General features: G+C 39.2%; 2 protein-coding genes across 2 annotated transcripts; both read left to right on the top strand.

The window, feature by feature from the left end:
* The first annotated feature begins 820 nt into the window (after positions 1–820).
* hsp70.3 (heat shock cognate 70-kd protein, tandem duplicate 3) lies at positions 821–3945 on the top strand. The gene is made up of 2 exons (XM_081381441.1): positions 821–973; positions 1534–3945. The coding sequence occupies exon 2, from the start codon at positions 1543–1545 to the stop codon at positions 3472–3474; it is 1932 nt and encodes a 643-aa protein (XP_081237567.1). The 5' UTR covers positions 821–973; positions 1534–1542; the 3' UTR covers positions 3475–3945.
* An 8968-nt stretch (positions 3946–12913) lies between these two features.
* On the top strand, positions 12914–24073 carry atp2a1 (ATPase sarcoplasmic/endoplasmic reticulum Ca2+ transporting 1). Its single transcript, XM_081378462.1, has 24 exons — positions 12914–13037; positions 13191–13329; positions 14000–14017; positions 14139–14221; positions 15324–15428; positions 16051–16189; positions 17230–17310; positions 17408–17493; positions 17583–17880; positions 18025–18191; positions 18305–18393; positions 18474–18576; positions 18670–18801; positions 19046–19171; positions 19252–19470; positions 19555–19666; positions 19983–20206; positions 20421–20641; positions 20744–20946; positions 21076–21161; positions 22220–22353; positions 22455–22572; positions 22879–22996; positions 23852–24073. Exons 2-24 carry the CDS (start codon positions 13212–13214, stop codon positions 23887–23889), a joined length of 3018 nt encoding a protein of 1005 aa, XP_081234588.1. The 5' UTR covers positions 12914–13037; positions 13191–13211; the 3' UTR covers positions 23890–24073.
* The last annotated feature ends 9 nt before the right edge of the window (positions 24074–24082 follow it).

The raw sequence follows: 24082 nt of genomic DNA, 5'->3' as shown, positions 1-24082 counted from the left end.
TAATTAATCAGCAAACTAAAGCTGCTCATGTTCAAATGGTCTATTAAACAGAGGTAGCTGTATTTGGAATTTCAGACTAGGCTACACAGTAATTCAATTAGCCTTTTCAGTGCGTAAATCTTAGAAAATAGGCTATGTCAAGATCTTTATACAAATTTTAGTTTATTCCATCATTAACATTGCCTATAACGGTCTGATATTGTATTATAACAATCGTGTTGCCCTGGGGGGAATTAAGCAAGCTAGCCAAACTGGAATAAATAGTGAACTCAAAATTTTATTTTAAGTTTAATTCAAATAACTTGACATTAAGTCTGTGAAACTGATGTAGCCTACATAAAACCCACAAAAAGTTCATTTTGGAGTGAATATATTGTTTATTCGATGTTTTTCATGATCATGACTCATCAGGCGCCGCAATCATTACGGGATCTACAAACTTAAACCATATAACAGTTAGTTAAAATCACTAAGCTCTTATTTAAAATACTTGTTTTAGCATAACTGCAGGGAGGCCTAATGCCATTTTATTTTTTAGTCTATAATAGCCAGTCTAGAAAACCAGACTAGAAACCCCACTTTTTTCATATTTCACGTAATTATCAAGTACTCAACTATGATAGCTAAAAACATATTTTTATAGTTCATTGCAATTCATTTGACTTTTCTTCTCTGTGTGGCGTAATTTCACAGTACAATTCTGGAAGCGTCCAGAAACTTCCTCTCAGTGACAGCTGACGTGACGCTGCCGCTTTCTGTGTTTTGATTGGTCTGATTCACTGGACTTTTCCAGAAATGTATAGCGCTTGAACGGGTGCGCGCTCTTGTGTATTTAAAGAGCGGATGGATCATGGCAGATAACGAAACTCATCAGAAGAAGAGCGATCTGTGAAGCAAGCGATAAAAAGCCCAGTCTGTATTGACTTTTTCCGCGACGAGGTGTAAATTAATTTGATTGAAGAATCACTCTACGGTAAGTCAACATTTATTTTATAGGTTAGGTTAAATACAATGTGCAGTACTACTACTCATGCATCTATTCATGCATCTACTTAATATGTTTCAATATTAGCTTTGTATATTACTATTTTATTATATGCACAATAAAAATGCATTTTTCAAGAACGCTAACTAACTTTTACTTGGTAGACTACTAGTCTATATTCTACTGAATAAACATGCAGGGGGCCAGTTGCATTTAAGACTGACTGTGTAGCAACTGACCAACTAGCAATTTACCAAGATTTAAGTGAATTTAAGTTAATTTTGAATTCAAATTCTATCATTCTATCATTTTATGTAACTTTAAAAAAATTTAGGCTTAGTCTTAAAAAATAAATTTAGATGACTAGTTTGTAAGACTAGTCTAAGCAGTTTATGCAACTGGCCACTGTATTCACTGTTACACTTTTTTTGCATTAAGAAAAACTTTTTGTTACTAATATACTGTATGAGCACAATACATATTTTCTTTGCACAACAATTTATATACATTTAGAAAAATTCTTATTGTTCTTTTTTGTGTTTTACTAGTAACCAAACATGTCGTCAGCAAAAGGAGTAGCCATTGGAATTGACCTGGGCACCACCTACTCCTGTGTGGGGGTGTTTCAGCATGGAAAAGTGGAGATCATCGCCAACGACCAGGGGAACAGAACAACACCCAGCTATGTTGCCTTCACTGACACAGAGAGGCTCATTGGAGATGCAGCTAAAAACCAGGTGGCCATGAACCCCAACAACACCGTGTTTGATGCCAAGAGGCTGATTGGCAGGAAGTTTGATGACCCAGTAGTGCAGTCTGACATGAAGCACTGGTCCTTCCAAGTCGTCAGTGATAGCGGAAAGCCAAAGGTTCAAGTCGAATACAAAGGAGAAAACAAGACATTCAATCCTGAAGAAATTTCCTCTATGGTCCTGGTGAAGATGAAGGAGATTGCTGAAGCTTATCTGGGGCAGAGGGTGACAAATGCAGTTATCACAGTTCCTGCCTATTTCAATGACTCGCAGAGGCAAGCCACTAAAGACGCTGGAGTGATCGCTGGGCTCAATGTCCTCAGAATCATCAACGAGCCCACGGCTGCAGCCATCGCCTACGGCCTTGACAAAGGCAAAGGAGCAGAACGCAACGTCCTGATCTTTGACCTGGGTGGAGGCACCTTTGACGTGTCCATCCTGACCATTGAAGATGGCATCTTTGAGGTGAAGGCCACAGCCGGAGACACTCATCTGGGTGGCGAGGACTTTGACAACCGCATGGTGAATCACTTTGTAGAAGAATTCAAGAGGAAGCACAAGAAGGACATCAGTCAGAACAAGAGGGCACTGAGGAGGCTGCGAACAGCGTGCGAGCGAGCCAAGAGAACCCTCTCCTCAAGCTCTCAGGCCAGCATTGAGATCGACTCCCTCTACGAGGGCATCGACTTCTACACGTCCATCACCAGAGCACGCTTTGAAGAGATGTGCTCAGACCTCTTCAGGGGAACACTTGAGCCTGTGGAGAAAGCCCTGAGAGACGCCAAGATGGACAAGTCTCAGATCCATGATGTCGTTCTGGTTGGTGGATCGACTAGAATCCCAAAGATCCAGAAGCTTCTGCAGGATTTCTTCAACGGCAGGGACTTGAACAAGAGCATCAACCCAGATGAGGCAGTGGCTTATGGTGCAGCGGTGCAAGCCGCCATCCTCATGGGTGACACATCTGGAAATGTCCAGGACCTGCTTCTGCTGGATGTTGCGCCACTATCTTTGGGCATCGAGACTGCGGGTGGAGTCATGACGGCCCTCATCAAACGCAACACCACCATCCCCACCAAACAGACCCAGACCTTCACCACCTACTCAGACAACCAGCCCGGTGTCCTGATCCAGGTGTATGAGGGAGAGAGGGCCATGACAAAAGACAACAACCTGCTGGGGAAATTTGAGCTCGCAGGAATTCCACCTGCACCACGTGGAGTCCCGCAGATTGAAGTGACCTTTGACATTGACGCCAATGGAATCCTAAATGTGTCAGCGGTGGACAAAAGCAGTGGAAAAGAGAACAAGATCACCATCACCAATGACAAGGGCAGACTGAGCAAAGAGGAGATTGAGAGAATGGTGCAGGACGCAGACAAGTACAAAGCTGAAGATGATCAGCAAAGAGAGAAGATTGCTGCCAAAAACTCCCTGGAGTCTTACGCCTTCAACATGAAGAGCAGTGTGGAAGATGAGAACCTGAAAGGCAAGATCAGCGAGGATGACAAGAAGAAAGTTATTGAGAAATGCAACGCCACCATCAGCTGGCTAGAGAACAACCAGCTGGCCGATAAGGAGGAGTATGAACATCAGCTGAAGGAGCTGGAGAAAGTCTGCAACCCAATCATCACTAAGCTTTATCAGGGAGGGATGCCAGCTGGAGGCTGTGGGGCTCAGGCACGTGGCGGATCAGGGGCCGCTTCCCAGGGACCAACTATTGAAGAGGTGGATTAAAACACCTCATGAACTGAATGCTGCAGGGACTGATATAAATCTTTTCTCTTTGGTTCTTCCATTTTGTTTTCAGGTCTTATTACTTTATAATTCCTTTTTTACCCCCCTAATGCTCACACCTTTCTTCAGTCCAAAAATTATTTGTAAACCATCATATCACTGTACAGTATTACTTCACTCCATCTGCCCTTGAAAACATTTTGCTACCAAAAAAAAAGTGATCTGCAACTTGACATTTAGTCAATATGTTTTGACTTAAAAAATAAGCTTGAAATTTCTAAGAGATGTTTTTACATTATTTTTCATTCGTGTTTTCTTACAGTTACTTGTTGATAAATGTTGTGGTAAAACTATGTAAATAAAATGTTTGATATTTATTTCAAAAAGTGTTGTAGTTGTTTTTTAAGTACTTTAAATCTAAACAGTGACCTTATATTTCTTGAAATTAATAAACCAGTAGATGGCATTCTCAGACAAGAGTCAGGCAGTATCCATGTATTATGGACTTGTCACATTGCATATATCAAATAAATATCTATCAAAAATGACTACAGGCCATAAACACTGACATAATAACACAAAAGGCACTGAGATTATAACCAGAGTTGAAGGTGCAGATTCACTAATGACTTTGGGCTAAAATCTTTCTACACATTAATGCTGTAGTTACTGACATAAGCAGCAGGGGTCAGTATGTCCTGACTGTAAAACACAAACACAAATCCCTCTGCCGTATTTCCTGGAAGGCTTTGAACCCAGGCATGAGCACAGTCAAAAAGAGACTATGACATTATCTTCCTCGACTTTAGAGACTGATCCCTGCCTCATCCAAACACCCTTCCAATACAAATTAACTGACTTCTTCATGGAACAATCCCTCACACAGACACATACTTAAGATGTTTAATGGAATTATGCATTTCATCAAGAGTGTAACACCATCTGGAGTTACTAAAATGATATTGAATGTCAAATTGTAGCACACATTGCAAAGATGCACAAAAGTACATGAGGTGACCCTTACTTTACTGCTCATATCCTATTTCAGTGATTCAGTGTCAGATGTGTGAAGTTATTTTGACGGTCAATACATCCTCAACATTAAAACAAGACAAGCACCACAGGTGCCACTGTTCACCATGGCCACGTGACTGCAAACATGTATATGAGCGTTTTTACCTATGACTTATAAATGGACACATATTCTGAGAAAACACTTATGTGTGAAGTTGTTTCTCTTTTTTAAAGAAAAAATGCTTCATGATGCATGAATACACTCTTTAAAAAAAAGTGATCCCAAAGAACCATTTAGGATTCAAAGAACCTTCCAGTGAACAGTTCTTGAGAGAACCATTTGTTTTTTAGTTTTTTAGTGTGATGATGATTTTTAATAATCTTAAGAGACTTTTCCACTATAAAGAACCTTTTGGGTAATGGAAAGTTTTTAGTGATTTTAAAGGGTCTTCATGGAACCACAGATTCCAATAAAGAACTTTTATTTTTAAAAGTGTAGCAGTTAAAGAAATATTTAAAACAAGTTAAGTTCAGATTTTAATATAGGAATTTGTGAAGGAGTTAAAAGCAGAAATGTGAAGCTTATAATTTTAGAAAATAACTTACATTAGTTCATCTGTTAACACTTGTGTATTAATTGAGCTGTAAAATGTTTAAAATAATAATTTATACAGTTTTTAGGGTTTCAGGCTTTTTGTTTACAACTTTGTTGTAAAATTAATTATAACTTTACACAGAAAAGGTTAGCAAGCAATTTTTCACACTAAAATCATACTATAATGTCTTGTGGTGATACTATTGGAAAATATTTGAACATTTATGGATAGGCCTCATTCACTTTCTTTGTGACTCACTGTAACCCAGAGTTGTTGTTGTTTTAAGAAAAGGAGGGGAAAGTGGACATTTTTGTGGCAATTAACATTATGCCACAAATGCTTTCAATTGAAAATTACTTGTATTGAACCCAAAATATTCCTTCAATAATGCTACTGAAGCTATTAGTTTTAGTCATAAGTAACAAGTTCGACCGTCATTGTAACAGCTGCTGATGAATTATCATGAGCACTGATTAGGGTAATTATGTAAGCATCAGGCATGTGTGTTTCTGCTGTGACTGCAGCCAGTAAGCCATGAATGTGAGTGTCAGGCCACTACGTGTGAAATGCAGCATTTCAACCCCTCTCCCTAGTTTAAATCAGTGTCCATGGCATGACAAGGACGGCCCTTTTGGGAGCAGAGCATTCCAATCAAAACATGACCCACCAAAGAAAGTACAACCTCAAGAATGGAGGAACAATAAAACAAAAAAATACCTCATCAAAAACAGAGCAGGACAGTAAAGAGGATCCATGTACACATATAGCATGGACACATGACATGCTCTTAAAAAACATCCTGGTAGAGCTCCTTGATCCCCACACAAATACAGTACATTTAGCTGTTTGTTTGTTTGTTCCATAGTAACCCTAAATCTCATCCTAATTGTATGGGAACAAATATCGTAACTCTATAGTGGACAGGACAACTGCACCCTTTTAATTTATTATCAGACAAACAGATACCCATACTCACACCCAAACACATGCAGAATGCTTATAGTTCACCTCTAAGTTGATCCCATCCAGTGTTTACACATACTACAACCACATTTAAGTGCTTAGAGCCCGGTTCTGTCAACACCGCATTGGCTCCCTATTAAACATCTTATACATTTTAAAATATTGCTGATTACTTACAAAGCACTAAATGGTTTAGCTCCCCAGTACCTGAGCGAGCTCTTAACCCATTATAGTCCTGCGATCTCAAAACTCTGGCCAGTTGATAATACCTAAAACATCAAAATCGACTGCTGTCGGTAAATCCTTTTCCTATTCAGCACCCAAACTCTTCCTAACATTGTCTGGGAAGCAAACATACTCTGACAGTTTAAATCTAGACTAAAAACACATCTCTTTAACCTGGCATACACAGCTAAAATTATACATTCCTATTATTTAAATCAGTTAAATTATTATTAGGCTGCATAAATTAGGTCAGCTGGAACCGGGAACACTTCCTATAACACCCGATGTACCCGTTACATCATAAGAAGAATGGCATCTACGTTAATGTTAGTCCTTCTGTCTTTCAAAGCTGCTTTGAAACAATCTGTATTGTAAAAAGCGCTATAAATAAATGTGAATTGACTTGACGCTCATAAACCAAACTAAGAGTTTAAAAACTAAGTAGATTTTTTTTTTTTTTTATAAATGGTATTAAATAGCATTAAATGCTAGTAATCGGCTGCCAGGTTTAAGTGTTTCCTTCTAGCAGTAACAAATGGTAACTGATAAAAAGAATGAGGTTACAATTTATTTTAAGGTGTCATTGTTACAGTGTAATTATATATTTAAGTACTGAGTAATTATAATTAACTACATGTACTTACTATAGGGTTAGGGTTTGGTTGAGGGTTAGTTGCATGTAATTATGCATAATTTACTGTTATTACTATGGTAAGTACATGTAACATATGTAACAAAGACACTGTAAAATAAAGTGTTCCCAAATAAAGTATAATTACCTTATTCGTTAATCAGCATTTTAAATCATTATTAATCTGTCAGTCTTTGTCCACTTTAGTTTTATTCTTTGTTTGTGTAAAAACAGCTACATTGTTGACTGGCCAGGCTGCAGAAATTCACAAAACAATATATATAATAGATGTTATCATTATCATTAGCTGACGTGAAAAAAAGATATCTGGAAACAACTAACGCTTCCTTACAATGCATTTTCATGATTACAAAACCAGCTAAAAAAATAAAAATGAACCACAAAATAATTGTCATTTTAGAACATTGTTTACATTACCTGGCAATAAAACTAGACTATTCTAATAAATTTAGCAGTTTTTTTTTATATTTTGCAGTAACATTTTTAAATGACATCACTTAATGCATTACCTTTGCCATTCCTAAAACACCACAACTAAAACAAACTGAAACTAGAAAACTAGAAAAACTCTAATTAACTGTGAGAAAACTAACACTAAACTAAACTTAATTGAAAATGTCTATATAATAAATGAATATATAATAGCACATCTACCAACAGGAGCATCAGCAGACACGAGGTGCACATGCTCATTCTGCTGCTGATGGTGATGGTGATGCTTATAGGATGATTATAATGATTAGCTGCTACAACAGCACATTGGTGGACCCGTCCACTTAGGTGAAAACATCAAGGGTTGCTAAGAAACAATACTTGTGGTTGGGCCATGTAAGGCTACAGCCTGCAGCAGAGCAAGAGGTCAACACCCCTAAAGCCGAGCTAAATATAACCTGGAGGAGGGAGGGAGGGAGGGAGGGAGGGAGGGAGGGAGGGAGGGAGGGAGGGAGGGAGGGAGGAGAGAGAGAGAGAGAGAGAGAGAGAGAGAGAGAGAGAGAGAGAGGTTTTTGAGTTAGAGTGTTGGGCTTTCTTTGGGATATCCTCTGCCCTCTCCTCTTTCAAGAATACCCAAGGACAACCCTCGCTATTATTAATAGCGGTAAGAAGCTGTTCCCACAGAAATGTTCCTTCACTGTAAAAGCTGATAACTGTTTTTTCACAGCTGTGACATCTGATGTACCCAGCCACCTATATAGATAATGTTAGTCCCTGCCTTTATGATGGTCGGTGCATCTTTTATTTCATAGAGTGAGATGTGTCAAAACACATTAAATCATAAATGGTTTCAAAGGTGCTACTATTCATTTTACCCAACTTAAATAACAAAGGAACAAGTTTTATTGCATTAACTGCTAAGCCACATTGGGAATAAAATGTACAGTATAACACTTGTGTAACCTGATGTAGATATTAAATCATATTTTTCATTTAAAAAAAAAATAATTTAGAAGTTGCCACATGAGCACTGACAAAACATTTTTAGGGGCAGAACATTTTTCAAAGCAAGCAATACATCCCTTCCTTACGTAAATGTAAAACATAATTGTTTAATAACAAATAATTGTAAAAAGTGCTTTTCCGGGTCCATCCAGATGATCTTATGAATGTATTCACGTGCCTTCTTGCGTGTGTAGCCTATATAGAGGTGTTAGTCATTAAAGACCGGATTACGGCACCATACTTTGGAGCCAGAGATTCAAATAACCAAGAATAGGGACAGTGCTGAGAATTTAACACCATTCCTGTCCAACACCTGTCACACACTTGTTTGGCACACACACATGTACACAACATACTGTACACGTGTGTAAAATGACATTGGCCTCTGCATATGGTACACTCTTAAAAATAAAAGTTCCAAAAGGGGGTTTACGCAGCAATGCCATAAAAGAACTGTGTTTGGTTTCCAAAAGAACCATTCAGCGAACAGTTTTCTTAGTGTAAAGAATATTTTAATAATCTAAAGAAAGAACATTTTGTGGAATGGAAAGGTTCCATGCATGTTAAAGGTTCTTTATAGAACCAATGATGCCAATAAATAACCTTTATTGTTTTACAATATGCATGTTCATTTATGATTTAAAAAAGTGAATGAGAAAGAAAGGCCACATTAATCACTTAAGGAATTTGTCAGCGTCAGTTAACTAATAACAGCTGAAACGACTGTCAGATCTTCCCAAGCTGTTGTTCCCCATCATTTTTTCCCCATTATTACTTTCTCTGATTCCTCAAGTGCACATTTTTTACTCTTTCACTCCTGACCTTTTTTCTTCATATTGGTTTCGCTATCTCCATTATACACTCCTCTCACTCGCCACTGTATATATTTAACCTTCAATTCATCCCTGCATCTTGGCTTTCCTGAGTCCCTCTTCTCTTTCCCTTGATCCGTCTTCCTGTCATCAGCAGCGTCACTGTATGTTCCGCAGGGCAAGTGTAGACCTAAAAAGGAAGACACATACACAATGACAGTGTTACAGAAGGATAAATATACCCATAAAACCAGGGAACTTATTTCTTAAATCTTTCGAACTGAACTCTCTTGAAAGTGAACTGACTCTTTCCAGTTAAACATGTCCTGCTATCACCACTGAATGAAAACTTCCTGTTCTTAAAGTCCAAGTGCTTTGCCATTTTGTGCAATGCTATCTTTCACACCTAGCAGCTGGTTTACTGATAATGTGTAATGATATTTCATAAATATTTTCTACACACACACACACACACACACACACACACACACACACATACAGTATATATATATATAGGCCTATATATATATATATATATATATATATATATATATATATATATATATATATATAGGCCTATATATATATATATACTGTATATATATATATATATATAATGGCACTGTTTTATCTCCCAAAATATTTGATTTAGTTGTCAGAAATTACTTATATCCTTCATAAATCAGGGTCAGGGTATATTATAAATGTTCATATACAAATTATTTTGTAATTTTGAATATAAGAAAGTCCAATGACTCTGAATGATAATTTTTTTTTTTTTTCAGCTATGTGAAACATGCTGCAACATGAGCACAGACACGCCAGCAGCATCGGGACACATTCTGTGGGAGACAGGGAGGCACGTCAGAATCATGACACACAAGCACACCTGATGGGGCCAGGGTCAGAAAGGGAGCAAGGGGTCAGAGTTGAAAAGTCACAGAGAGTCAGTGAAAAATATTTAAAGTACTTTCAAGAAAGTGAAATAACAGGAGAAAGACAAATGAAACAAAACAGGATGCATGAGACCTGTGTGTAAACTTCAACATTAACACTGGTTAAGAATGGCTAAATTATGCTCTCCGTTTCTTCAGCAGCACTGGAGCTGTGGCTGGAGCAAAAATCCAACAATTGGGTTGAGCTGCTGATGGTCCACATCACTCAGATCTATTTATACAGGACACACACAACTGCAACTCAATCTACAGTTACACAAGTACCAAAAGAACCATCAGCCCCCACCGACACAGACAAGAGTGTCTAGTTCCACTGTAACACCTATTTAACAATAGCTGAAGTAGGAGAACAAGTCTTCACGCAAACATTTCAGTGGGGAGAGGCAATGAATGGTTTTCAGAGACTATACTGAGCATTGTAGACCAGCATGAACATACTATGTTAAATAAAACATTTTATTGTGGACAGTATTATTTTCGTATTATTTATATACTATTTTATGTATATTTTGAATTAGCGTTTATTTTTGTATTTTCATTTTAGTTTAAGGTTTAGTATTTTTTGTGATATTTTGTCATATTATTCTTTTTTTTCTATTTAGCTATAATTCATATTTATTTCAGTATATTTAGTTTTATTAATTTTAGTACTTAAACTAAAAAAAAAATTACTATTTTACTATCTACTATTTTTTTTTTTGTTTAGTTGACGAAGACTTTAACTGTTATAGTCTTAATTAAAAACAACAACACAGATAGTGGTGTGTTCTATAAAGTGTGATGTCTTGAAAATAAGGGAATGAGTGATAGAGACTGTTTGCCAAATAGCATATAAAGTGTGAAAAAAGTAAATAGATGACGAATGAAAACATTATCATAAATGATCATCCATTGTATTGTTTATAATAAAACATACATAAGACATTTATACCCATCTGACAGTCTTATAATGCTCTGGTGTGCTTGTATGTGTAATTTACATTGGACTGCATGACCAAGTGCCAAAACATATGATAAGACTTATATTCTAAATATTCTAAACGTTCCGATCCAATAATCCGACTTCTGACCTGTAATGCCGCCTGAATCATAATCATACTGTACACTGTTGGTTCATTGGCCAGAGGAGAACTGGCCCCTCGACTGAGCCGGCTTTTTTCTGCATTCTGTCACCTGATGGAGTTTTGGTTCCTTGCCACTGTCACCTTTGCCTGGTGGCTTGCTTAGTTGGAGACACTTAATATTCAACAATATTATTGATCTGCCTGTATTGACACCATTGTATGAGAACTGAACTGAGCTGGACGATGACATCACTGTTTTCTCCAGAGTGACTGCATAGATATATGAACTAAACTAATAACTTTTTTACAATAGAAATTAACCATCAGTGAACTTACTTAAGCTGGACTATGACCGAATTTTCTTCTAGATCTGCTGTACAGACAAAACAAACTTTTTTGCATTATTTTCCTGTTATCACTGTGAAGCTGCTTTGAAACAATCTGCATTGTGAAAAGTGCTATATAAATTAAGGAGACTTGAATTGACTTGACTGTGCATTACTAGACCTTTGCAAATAATGTAGCCAATAAAAGTGAATATACTAAACACTGAGAATTTTTTAAATGGATCATTTCATGTTGTCCATGTAATGGATTTAGTTTCAGCTGACATTAGAATGACACAGTGAACCCATTCAAATGATCTGCAAGCCTGTGACTTGACTGAAATGACCATCATTTGTCATTTTATGTTGTTAAAAATTATGATGCCAAATGTCTTAACCCACTCACACAATATCATTTTAAAACAACTAAAGATCTCCATTACACAATACAGTGGAAAAAGAAGAAATATTAAAACCAAAAACTTGTTTGTCCTACTTTATCCATTGCTTTCCTTCATTTACCTCAATTATCAGCTTTTAATTGAATGCATTGCATTTTAAAAAATAAAATAAAGTAAGAAGAATGGGCATTAAATGGGCTAAAATCACATGGTGGTTTCTTCCTGTTGCCGCTTTGGTTTGACAAAAACTATTTAACCAGTGATCCATCTCTGTCTATTCATCCAAACTATCTGTCAACAAGATAAAAGATTATAAACATAGAGTCCTCATTTGTACCTTAACGTCCCTTCTTCCTACTTTTTTCCCCTCTTTCTTTCCCTCTTTATGCACTCTTGCTAATTAATCCCTCCTCAGACTGTTTTACAGCACACTTGCCATGTCTGAAGTGCTGCTTTACCCTCACTCACTTTTTCCATCCCAGGTGCTAATCCTCTCTGAGGATGGAGACCTGACAGTCTTCATACATTTTCAAACGTACCCTCACATTGTAGTTCTTATAGAATGGATAGATATTTGAATCCCGTACCGCGTAATTGTACCACATAATTATAGCAAAGCCCTGCAAGTTTTTAATCCCCACAAAAATCCAAGTCCTTGGTCATGCATATCAACATCCCAAAATCATTTGAGCTATCATTCATCTGACCCTCCCCACCAAAGTCCCAACACCACAATTCCCCATTCACCGTCTCCATTCCCCTGTTGGTGCATGTTCCAAAAACAGACCCCAATTTTAACCCCGCTTTCAAGGCTGCTCACACCCGCTGCAGTTGTCACCCAATTGCTCCAATCACATCTCTTCATCTCTTTTCCCAAGGCCTTGCCCCTTCCCCACCATATTTGTATTGTCTCAGCCAATAGGGGGCCTCCTCTGGGTGTGACCTGGGCGATGGTTTGCCTGGTGTCTTTATAAAACTCTACGGAGATGAGTGGGAGTTTGCACTTTCTGTCAGCCCTGCGCTCCAGAGGAAGGAGAGCAGAGAGAGAAAGAGAGAGGGGAGAGAGAAATCAAGGGGCCATCTGTTTTGTCCCTATCCTACACTTTAAAAAGTGTTGGTGCGTACTCTCTCAATCTTTTTTCTTTTCTTTTTTATAATTAAGGGATTTATTAGTTTCTCAATGACCTGTAAAAAGTGTTAAAACCGGACATTTCTAAATTTTTCTGAGTGGAAATCCAACTTACCTACATCTTGTATTGTTTTTGTGAAGTCTCCCCTTTGAGCAGACAGGATGGAGAACGCACACACCAAGGAAACAGCAGAATGCCTGGCCTACTTCGGCGTGAGCGAGAGCACAGGCCTCTCTCTAGATCAGGTCAAGAAAAACCAAGAAAAGTTTGGATTCAACGGTGAGGAAAGCATGGACAAGTGGATGGAGGCTTCTTAAAATATGAATGGATGTTTGATTACAATGAAACAAAGTTGGAGTGAATTGACAGAACAAGCAATTTTGAAGCAATAATTCCCAACTTAGTATTAAATTATTGTGTAGAATGATTAGTTGTGATTAGTTAGTTGAGAACAGGCATCAGACAAGATGAATGAGTTACACTGTATCTTAAGACTTATTCAAATGCACTCAAAACTGACAGAACACATACATCTCCAGAAGTGTTTTCTTACCAGAACATGCTGCATTTAGAAGAAATTAGAGCTCTCAGCCAAAGGCGAAATAACCCTGAACAGATGCACTGATCCATGCTGCACAATAACATTAAGTTGCAAAAGCAAGATTAGAAAGACAAAGAAAGAAAAAAGTGACAGCTGAAACACAGGAACCATTTTAAGCCTACAGGGACTTCAGTAGAAGGTCAAACAGAAGGACAAATTGCTAGACTACTAATTGAATAGTTTTATTTGTGCGATCTAATTTCAGAATGAACCATATTATACAATAATTTAATATGCTATGTTGTGGTGATTGTTGATGGGAAATATATTAATGTCTAATTCTAATGGCTCTGTTTTGACCACCTCTTCCATTCATCTTGTCGACTGGACTAAATCAACCAATCACAGAGCTGCCCGCTGAAGAAGGTAAGTTTTCCGTTTACTGTTTTTATAGATTTAGACCTAGACCTAGAATTGACGGCATGTCTGTATTTTACGCATACTGTCTGTCTATCATATGCATCTATCTACCTACCTTCTCTCTCAGGCAAGACCATCTGGGAGCTGGTGGTTGAGCAGTTTGAAGATCTCTTGGTCAGGATCTTGCTGTTGGCTGCCTGCATCTCTTTTGTAAGTTAATAGAAACCCCATGGCATCATAATGTAGTCTAAATCTTCAGAAACCTCACTTTCCACAGGTAGTGATTCAGTAATTCAGTAATTTCATAGCTTGGGTTATGCTGACCTGGGTTAAGTCTAAAGTCACAGAGCTGTAACATTTTAATGACTTCACAGGCTTTCATTTATGGGTGCAGACAGTGATTAATAATGTACATGAGAAGGACAGGGACACATTTCCCACATTCCCATCCGTTCCTGTCAATCAAGTTAAATGGTAACCCTTCAGCCCTGTGTCTTATATATGTGTGTATATAATGGGTAGACCATAAACCAGCTGTTTATCTGTGCCGGGTAGTATGGAACCCTTATGGTTGCATAAAACAACACCGCTAGCATGAGGCATCTTTTTTTTTAGTCCCAGATGCGCATATGCCCTTGCTGTTGAAATTTGAGTACATTCCATACTGATAATGAAACAGTGTCGGCACATAAAACTGCATTTCTTTCTTTCTTCCAAATCTGTTTTGGAAAAAAATGAAGCAGGCAGCATTAGTTCTGCTGTTTTGTTCAGGCCCATGACATCACAGCTGTCATTATGGCCTTAGAAGGCCAGGAAAGAAGCTTTGAAGTGAAGCAAGGACAGAGAAATAAAGGAGAGAAAAAGAGAAAAGAGTGAGCGATTAAGACAGAGAGAGGAAGAGAGTGTTATTTTAAGGTGGTCTTAAGCCAGTCCAAGAAACTGTATCCACCCACAAGGGTCAAAGATGGAAGGAATGAAAGACAGTTCAGTAGAAAGACTGTAAAGGTGAAGAAGAGAAAGACAGACAGCAGGTGCTACCGTGCCGTAAATCGAGTAAAGCATGCACACATGTGAGAATTACTGGAGGAGGATCAGCTGTACACTTCAACCATAACTCAATGTTCAGATGAAGTGTAAGTGAAATGTAAGTGTAAGTGTGTGTGTGTATGTGTGGGGAGGGGACCCACTGGTTCTTTAATTAAGACTCTAATGAGGTGCACAAATATTAGATCTTTAATCTATTTCTTTTCTACCTCTCGAATGGATCTTAGATGTCTCTCTCACACTCCAGCTCTCTCTCTCTGTTCATCAGGTACTGGCCTTGTTTGAGGAAGGTGAGGAAACCGTCACTGCCTTTGTCGAGCCTTTGGTCATCCTCCTCATCCTTATCGCCAATGCTGTGGTTGGAGTTTGGCAGGTGAATATGCACATCAATTCTACATTCCCAATACAGTGGCCCCAAAAAGTATTTGGACACTGAAGGCAGCCTCAAAACAAAACAAACACACAAACAAATAAATCAATAATAAATATAAATAAATTCTATAAAATGTCAAAACAAGATGCACTTATTTTTAAAGAAATATAAGTGCATCTTGTTTTGACATTTTATAGAATTTATTTATTTTTATTATTGATTTGTTTGTTTGTGTGTTTGTAGAGAAAAATAATCAACTTTACAAATAATCTTTACTTTTAGACTAAAGTAAATCTTGCCATTTGGTTTGATATTTTGTGATCTAATACAATAAAATTCATACATTTCAAGAGAAACTTAAGAGCCCAAAACTGAAGAACTCAATGTGGTGTAAATTACATCACAGGTTAATGGCATAGCCGTATTTACCCTAGTGGCCTCAGGAACATAAATGACGACAATGGTAAAAATACTAGAGGCTGGTCAGATTTCATCAAGGGTCCATGGGGCTGGCACAATAGTAATTTAGAAAGTATAGTATGCACACCCCTGGAAGGAGAGGGCTGTCAAGGTGTAAAATCCTAAGGGGAGCAGGAGCTGATCTAGATGTTTGTTTTTACAGGAGCGCAATGCAGAGAGTGCAATTGAGGCTCTAAAGGAGTATGAGCCAGAAATGGGCAAAGTCTACCGCGCTGACAGAAAGAGCGTACAGATGATCAAAGCCAGAGAGATCGTTCCTGGAGACATTGTGGAAGTGTCAGGTATACCAATGGATCTGAGCATCTGACAGCAGAGCATCGGTAGAACAGAACGATACCATAAACCTCACACACATCAGAATAGCACAAGCGTCTGAAAATGGAAATGCAGAGTAAGCAACACCTTCAAGCCAACTGTTACACTGTCAAGTAATGAGACATGAGACATGTGTAGAGGGGACAGGACTATATGGGATTCATGCCCTTGAGAAAGTGTGAGCATCCTTTTAAGGCAATTAAGGGGTGTGTGTGACAGCGGGAGGAAGCATATAGAGTAATGGGATCAGAAAAGGCTGAAAGAACCCACGAGAGCACGAGCAAAGAAAAGGCCTGTATATAAATACATCCCAGCACCTGTTCCTCTACTTGCCCTCTCTCGATCCCTAGCCCCTTCTCTTTCCCTCTTCCACCTGTTCCTTCCTCATCACTCATTTTTCTCTCCGGGCCTCTTGTTTACACCACTATGAAGGTCATCTTGTCCTTGCTTTTCTTTTTCATTCAATTGTCCCTTGATCAGATCCTCCTTTTTGATCTCTAATCTTTCACCAAAAGATCTGCAAACATTATTGACAGTGACATCTTTAGACTAGATTAGGAGCTTCTGGTGGGTCATTTTCCTGCAAAATGTAGCTCCAACGTGTGGAGGTACTTGGATATTTCATTAATCCTACTAACCTTGGTCAGCTGGTTCATGTGTGTTTTAGTAGGGTTGGAGCTAAACTCTATAAGAAGGTGGACCTCCACATTAACAGGATTGGACAACCTAGATTGGACTAGAAAAATATATATAAATCATTGCCAAACCATTAATCAGATTGATATTCTAGAGAAGCTTTGAATATACGTAATTCTAGAAACTTTTATAATAAATTAATTGGAAATATTGAAAGATAACATATCAAATCAAGAATAGGACTGATGAGACACCTTAACCCCTAACACTAAGTGTCACTCTAGAGCCTTTCTATACTTTGTTAGTATTAGTTTTGAGCATGTATTGTTCATATATGCGTGCTCTCAATTCTTAACTTTTTCCTGTGTAGTTGGTGACAAAGTCCCTGCTGATATCAGAATCACCGCCATCCGCTCCACAACTCTGCGTGTGGACCAGTCTATCCTCACTGGTTAGTCTCTGATTTACAATATCTGGCCTCCCAATACACACAAAAATACACATACTTCTTTGGCCTTCTCTGACCTCCTTTATCACTTTATTCTCAGGTGAGTCTGTAAGTGTGATTAAACACACAGAGTCTGTTCCTGACCCCAGGGCTGTCAACCAGGACAAGAAGAACATGCTTTTCTCTGTGAGTTTCCCTTCCTTCAGCCTTTTGTTACTGTTCTCTTCTTTCTCCAGCACTAGCCCTGAACCATCTTCTCCCTCTCATTGTCCCAGGGCACTAACATCGCTGCTGGCAAGGCTGTCGGAGTTGTGGTTGCCACCGGTGTCTCAACTGAGATCGGTAAGATCCGTGATCAGATGGCTGCCACTGAGCAGGAGAAGACCCCCTTGCAGCAGAAGCTGGATGAGTTCGGTGAGCAGCTCTCCAAAGTCATCTCCCTCATCTGTGTGGCTGTCTGGCTCATCAACATTGGCCACTTCAACGACCCAGTCCACGGCGGCTCCTGGATCCGTGGTGCTGTCTACTACTTCAAGATCGCTGTGGCTCTTGCCGTAGCCGCCATCCCCGAAGGTGAGAATACAGGAGTCATGAAACAAATCAGTGTGAAATCAAGAGTAAAATGCAGACAAGATTCACGGCGACTCTTCTCAATGCAGACTTTTTAAGTTGAGCAAATCCAACAGAAAGTATTTAACTCTTTTCTTTTCCGAGCAGGTCTGCCTGCTGTCATCACTACCTGCTTGGCTCTGGGAACCCGACGCATGGCTAAGAAGAATGCCATCGTCCGCTCTCTTCCCTCTGTAGAGACTCTGGGCTGCACATCTGTCATTTGCTCAGACAAGACTGGCACACTCACCACCAACCAGATGTGTGTTACAAAGGTTTGCAAGAATCTGACTCCAAAAGCAATCACTAATATACCAGTCATCTCGATACAACCAGAAAATCCTTCTCCTTTACACAACGTTTTAAGCTTCGTTCTCTTTGTATTTAGATGTTCGTCATTGATAAGGTGGAAGGTGAATCTGTGGCTCTTGACCAGTATGACATTTCTGGATCCAAGTACACACCAGAGGGAGAAGTGTGAGTGATTTTATATTTATTAAGTGACACTCACGCACAAGCACACACAGACTCAACATTCTTCTTTCTTCACCTTGCAGTACTAGGGGTGGACTTCCTGTCAAGTGTGGCCAGTACGATGGCCTTGTTGAGCTGGCAACCATCTGCGCCTTGTGCAATGACTCTTCTCTGGACTACAATGAGGTAAACAAACCTTTATTCTGTCTCAGTCTCATCTCTGTTATTCCAGTTGTGGAGCAATAACAGAGCTTTACTCTCACTCTCTTTGTTTTACAGTCTAAAGGAATCTATGAGAAAGTGGGTGAGGCTACAGAGACTGCCCTGTGCTGCCTGGTTGAAAAGATGAACGTGTTCAACACTGACGTCCGTGGTCTGTCCAAGGTTGAGAGAGCCAATACATGCTGCACTGTAAGTATCTCAGTCTCTTCTGAGCCCATTAAGTTCATTTTGGACAGCTGTATTGTGTCATGACTGAAATATCTCAAGGATAGTTATGATAGTAGTATTTTTTTCTACACACTTGAGTTTATGGCTGGATTTTTGTAATGGATTGAGATGTGCAACTGTTAAATGCCATGTAGCAAGACTGAATTTTCAGTAAATTCCATATCGGTCATTATATCTATGTAGTTTGCTGCTCTTGGTTTCCTAGGTGATCAAACAGCTTATGAAGAAGGACTTTACTCTTGAGTTCTCCCGTGACAGAAAGTCCATGTCTGCCTATTGCTCCCCTGCAAAGGCCTCCAAGGCCCCTGTTGGAAACAAGATGTTTGTCAAGGTAAGACCGATCCTTAAAATGAACTAGTAAAAATTAATACCTTAAAAGGAATCTAAAACACAAAACCGTTATTGTTGTAGGGTGCTCCTGAGGGTGTGATTGAGAGATGTGCCTATGTGCGTGTTGGCACCACCCGTGTGCCCCTGACTGGGCCTGTTAAGGATAAGATCATGGCTGTGATCAAGGAATGGGGTACTGGCCGTGATACCCTGCGCTGCCTGGCTCTGGCAACCCGTGACAACCCTCTGAAACGGGAGGAAATGAACCTGGAGGACTCTACCAAGTTTGCTGAATATGAGGTATTTTTGTTAAAGAGAGCTAAACATGGCCAAATAATCCATCTAACATGATTTAACCCTGCCTTTTTCTTGCTTTCCTCACAGACTGATCTCACCTTTGTGGGTTGTGTTGGTATGTTGGATCCTCCTCGTAAAGAGGTTGTTGGATCCATTGAGCTGTGCAGGGCTGCTGGCATCCGTGTGATCATGATCACAGGTAAACCATGTTAAATTTTCAAAACAGCACAGGAACATGTCATTCTATGCAGATTGTCAGTCTGTCTGTTGCTCTGTGACAACGATTAATCCTGCTTTGCCTCTTTTTTTAAAAAACTATTCCTGAAAAAAATAAATAAAACAGGTGGTCATATTGTGCACAACAGTAAACTTGCTTGTGATGTTAACTTCACATGATCATTTAATCTCCCACAATGATACTTCACTGGCACAGAACATTTGAAAAAAGAAAAGGTTAATATTAATGCAGTAATCCTGATAATATCATAATACTTCTCAACTTTTCTCGTTTCCAGGAGATAACAAGGGTACCGCTGTGGCTATCTGCCGCCGTATTGGCATCTTCACTGATGATGAGGATGTGACAGGCCGTGCTTTCACTGGCCGTGAGTTTGATGACCTGCCACTGGCCCAGCAGAGAGAGGCTGTGCGTAAGGCTTGCTGTTATGCCCGTGTCGAGCCCTCTCACAAGAGCAAGATCGTTGAGTTCCTTCAAGGCTTTGATGAGATCACTGCCATGGTAAGTGAACTGAATGGAGCAAATTAAATGGGACAAAAGACCATCTTTGACCAGACAGGATCTTGGTCACTTGGTCAGAAAATGTCGCTCCTTTAAGTTGAAGTGGACTGCATAGTAGTTTAGAATCCACTAAACTTAACATGCTTGTGTTTTTTACTATAAAATGAAGTCTTACCTTTTTAATATTCCATTACCCCCATTATACATACTCTAGACTGGTGATGGTGTGAACGATGCTCCTGCCCTAAAGAAGGCAGAGATTGGCATTGCCATGGGCTCTGGCACCGCTGTTGCCAAGTCAGCCTCTGAGATGGTCCTGGCCGACGACAACTTCTCCAGCATTGTGGCTGCTGTTGAGGAGGGCAGAGCCATTTACAACAACATGAAGCAGTTTATCCGCTACCTCATCTCCTCTAACGTCGGTGAGGTCGTCTGGTGGGTGACAGCCTCTCTCTCACACACACATATGTCTATTTACCTTCTGAAATCAGGCATAGGTTGATTCTAAACCTTATTTATTTTCTCCATCTTCTTCAGTATCTTCCTGACAGCTGCTCTTGGTCTTCCTGAGGCTCTGATCCCCGTTCAGCTTCTGTGGGTGAACCTGGTGACTGACGGTCTTCCTGCCACCGCTCTGGGCTTCAACCCACCTGATTTGGACATCATGGGCAAGGCTCCCCGCTCCCCCAAAGAGCCCCTCATCTCTGGCTGGCTGTTCTTCAGGTACCTGGCCATTGGAGGTATGCTACTTTCCATTCTTCTGATTTATTCATGATCCATTATAGGTTCACCATGCATTCATACCATTGTACCTTCCCTGATTACCTCAGATTGCATTACATATTCTGTTCAATCCCTTTTTCTCTCAGGTTATGTTGGTGCTGCAACTGTTGCTGCTGCTGGGTGGTGGTTCATCTACTGCGACGAGGGCCCCATGGTCTCCTTCTACCAGCTGGTGAGTCTAGCATCATCTTAAAGGGATAGTTCACTTTGAAATTAAATTTTGGTATGTTTTAGCTTACCTCAAGGGCATCCAAGATGTAGGTGTCTTTTTTTCCGCAGTAGTTTCAATTTTCATATTTTTAGGTCAAACCGTTCTTGTCTGTCAGTCATATCATGCAGGTCTATGGTCACCCCCTCAAAGAGCATGCACAGAGTCCAAATTAAAACAATTCCCCGTCGTCCAAATTAAACAATTCCCCATCGTAAGTACACATTGATGGCCTAAGACACGAAACGAGCGGTTTGTGTGAGAAAACGAACAGTATTTATATCGTTGTTACCTTTTGAACACAGCCGCGTCCAGATGATCTGAGGGCGCGGGCGGGTATAGATATATACACTAGATGTCGCTTGGCTACGGTTTCGTTCCAATAAACTGCAGTAGCCAAGGCGACATCTTGGCTTGTGTTCAAGAGGTTACAACGACATAAATACTGTTCGTTTTCTCACACAAACCGCTCGTTTCGTGTCTTAGGCCATCAATGTGTACTTACGATGGGGAATTGTTTAATTTGGACGACGGGGAATTGTTTTAATTTAGACTCTGTGCATGCTCTTTGAGGGGGTGACCATAGACCTGTATTATACGACTGACAGACAAGAACGATTTGACCTAAAAATATCAAAATTGAAACTACTGCGGAAAAAAAGACACCTACATCTTGGATGCCCTTGAGGTAAGCTAAAACATACCAAAATTTAATTTCAAAGTGAACTATCCCTTTAACTATAATGCTACAGGCAGTATCGCAGTACTCAAGACAGAGTCCAAGACCGTATTTTCTAGTAAGACTAGTTGAGATCAGCTCTTTCAAGTCAGAGTGTATTCCAAATGCTCCTAAAAATATGGTCTTGGACTTGAGTACTGCGGCACTGGCTACAGGGATACAATAGTTGCTGCCTGACGTCTCTGAATGTTGAGAATGAAGCAATTGCTAACTATAAAATACAGTAACAACATGATACATTTCACAATAAAATAATAATGCTGTACCTATTCTCTGTCCCCAGTCCCACTTCATGCAGTGCACTGCTGAGAACGAGGATTTTGCCGGCATTGACTGCGAGGTGTTTGAGGCCGCTCCACCCATGACAATGGCTCTGTCTGTGCTGGTCACCATTGAGATGTGCAACGCTCTTAACAGGTCAGAACTGACCTACTCCAAATCCAAACATCACAAAGTAGCTCAATGTACTTTTTTTTTTTTTTGCTGATTGTAACATACATTGGTGCATGTTTTTGCAGCTTGTCCGAGAATCAGTCTCTGCTGCGTATGCCTCCATGGAGCAATTTGTGGTTGGTTGGAGCCATGTCTCTCTCCATGTCTCTGCACTTCATGATCATCTATGTGGACCCTCTGCCTGTAAGTACTGCACCCATCCAGCATGCTAAATTTGCTTCAGTTTGTGTGTTTATCAATATAACAGGCTAAAGGGTCTGCCATTAGGGGGCGACCAAAGACGTGTGTGCCCAGGAGACCATGATTAGGCCCAGCCCATAGACAGTTGCATTTCCCAAACACTGCTGGATTTAATGGCAAATGCATAAAAGTGCCAATATTTTTCTTTCTTTAATTAATTTGAAGTTTATTGCATCGTTCTGTTTAAATCCAATTGCTTTTTATCCTCTGTCATTTCTCATTTGCTAATCCCTGCCTTTTTTCTAACAGATGATCTTCAAGCTAACCCATCTCAATTTAGACCAGTGGATCGTTGTACTGAAGCTTTCTTTCCCCGTCATCCTCATTGACGAGGTGCTCAAGTTCGTTGCTCGCAACTACCTGGAGGGTGAGTAACAATTTAACACACACACAAAAACATACTGACTAATTTAGATTTACAAAATATTAAATTAATGATAAATACATTTTCATGTAAATATATAAGTTCCTAAATACTGATATTTAAACTAAACTAAACACTCTAAGCACATTTAAAATGTAACATACAAACACAAAACTAAATGTTAGTTAAAACAACTTACTGTATGTAATGAAGACTTGACTAACTAATTGAATATTAATAAGCAAATAAATTCCCATGATGATTTATTAATTTCCCTTTTAAAATTGTATTCTCCTATATTTATCACTTTTAAACCCTCCTCTCTGCACCCCATTTTTTCCAGTGGTGTAAATATTCCTCCTCTTTACCCTTCTCCTTCTTACTCTTTACTCAATCCCCTATTTAACCCCTCTTTATCTCATTCCAGCCTAATCCTGTTCCCCTCCATATTCCTGTAACAAAGCAAGGTATCCCACAATCCTCTCTGTCTCTGCCTGCCTGCAGCCCTGTGTCTGTTTGTGTTTAGACAAATTGTGCTATGTTCTTTGGCTTGTTGATTGACATGTAAATATTATACTGTCATTCATGGAGCTCCTCAGATCTGAATCAGTTAATGACTGTACAACAATGCTCCATATAGTAATACATGCCAAGACGGTGACATGGTTAAAACAGTACAGATTCTGCTCAATTAAAGCAATTAGTTTAAAGAATATTTACATACTTAATTATGACTTTAAAGACATTTAGGATTATGTGCTGCAAATCAATGTATGCCTATATTATTCAAACTTTACAATAGTGTTGTGGACTAATCTTTATGGCATCCTGTCTCACATAACTGCTTTTCTTTAACAGAGAAAGATGAGAATCTAGTGTCAAAAAAGTGGGACTGAAAAAGAGAAAAAGAAGAACTGAGAAAAACACAGAAAATTCACGAGGAGTGAATAAGTGAACACTGTGAACCAGTGAAAATCACCCATAAAATGTTAAACCTTATTGAACAAAGGAAAAAAAAAGTTATTTAAATAAAAAGTGTTATGTATATGTATTAAGACTTAATATATATATTGTTATGAACAGTATATT

The sequence above is a fragment of the Scardinius erythrophthalmus genome (assembly GCF_964197995.2).
Source record: "Scardinius erythrophthalmus genome assembly, chromosome: 1".
Lineage (NCBI taxonomy): Eukaryota > Metazoa > Chordata > Actinopteri > Cypriniformes > Leuciscidae > Scardinius > Scardinius erythrophthalmus.
This window is presented reverse-complemented; position numbering and strand designations above follow the sequence as displayed.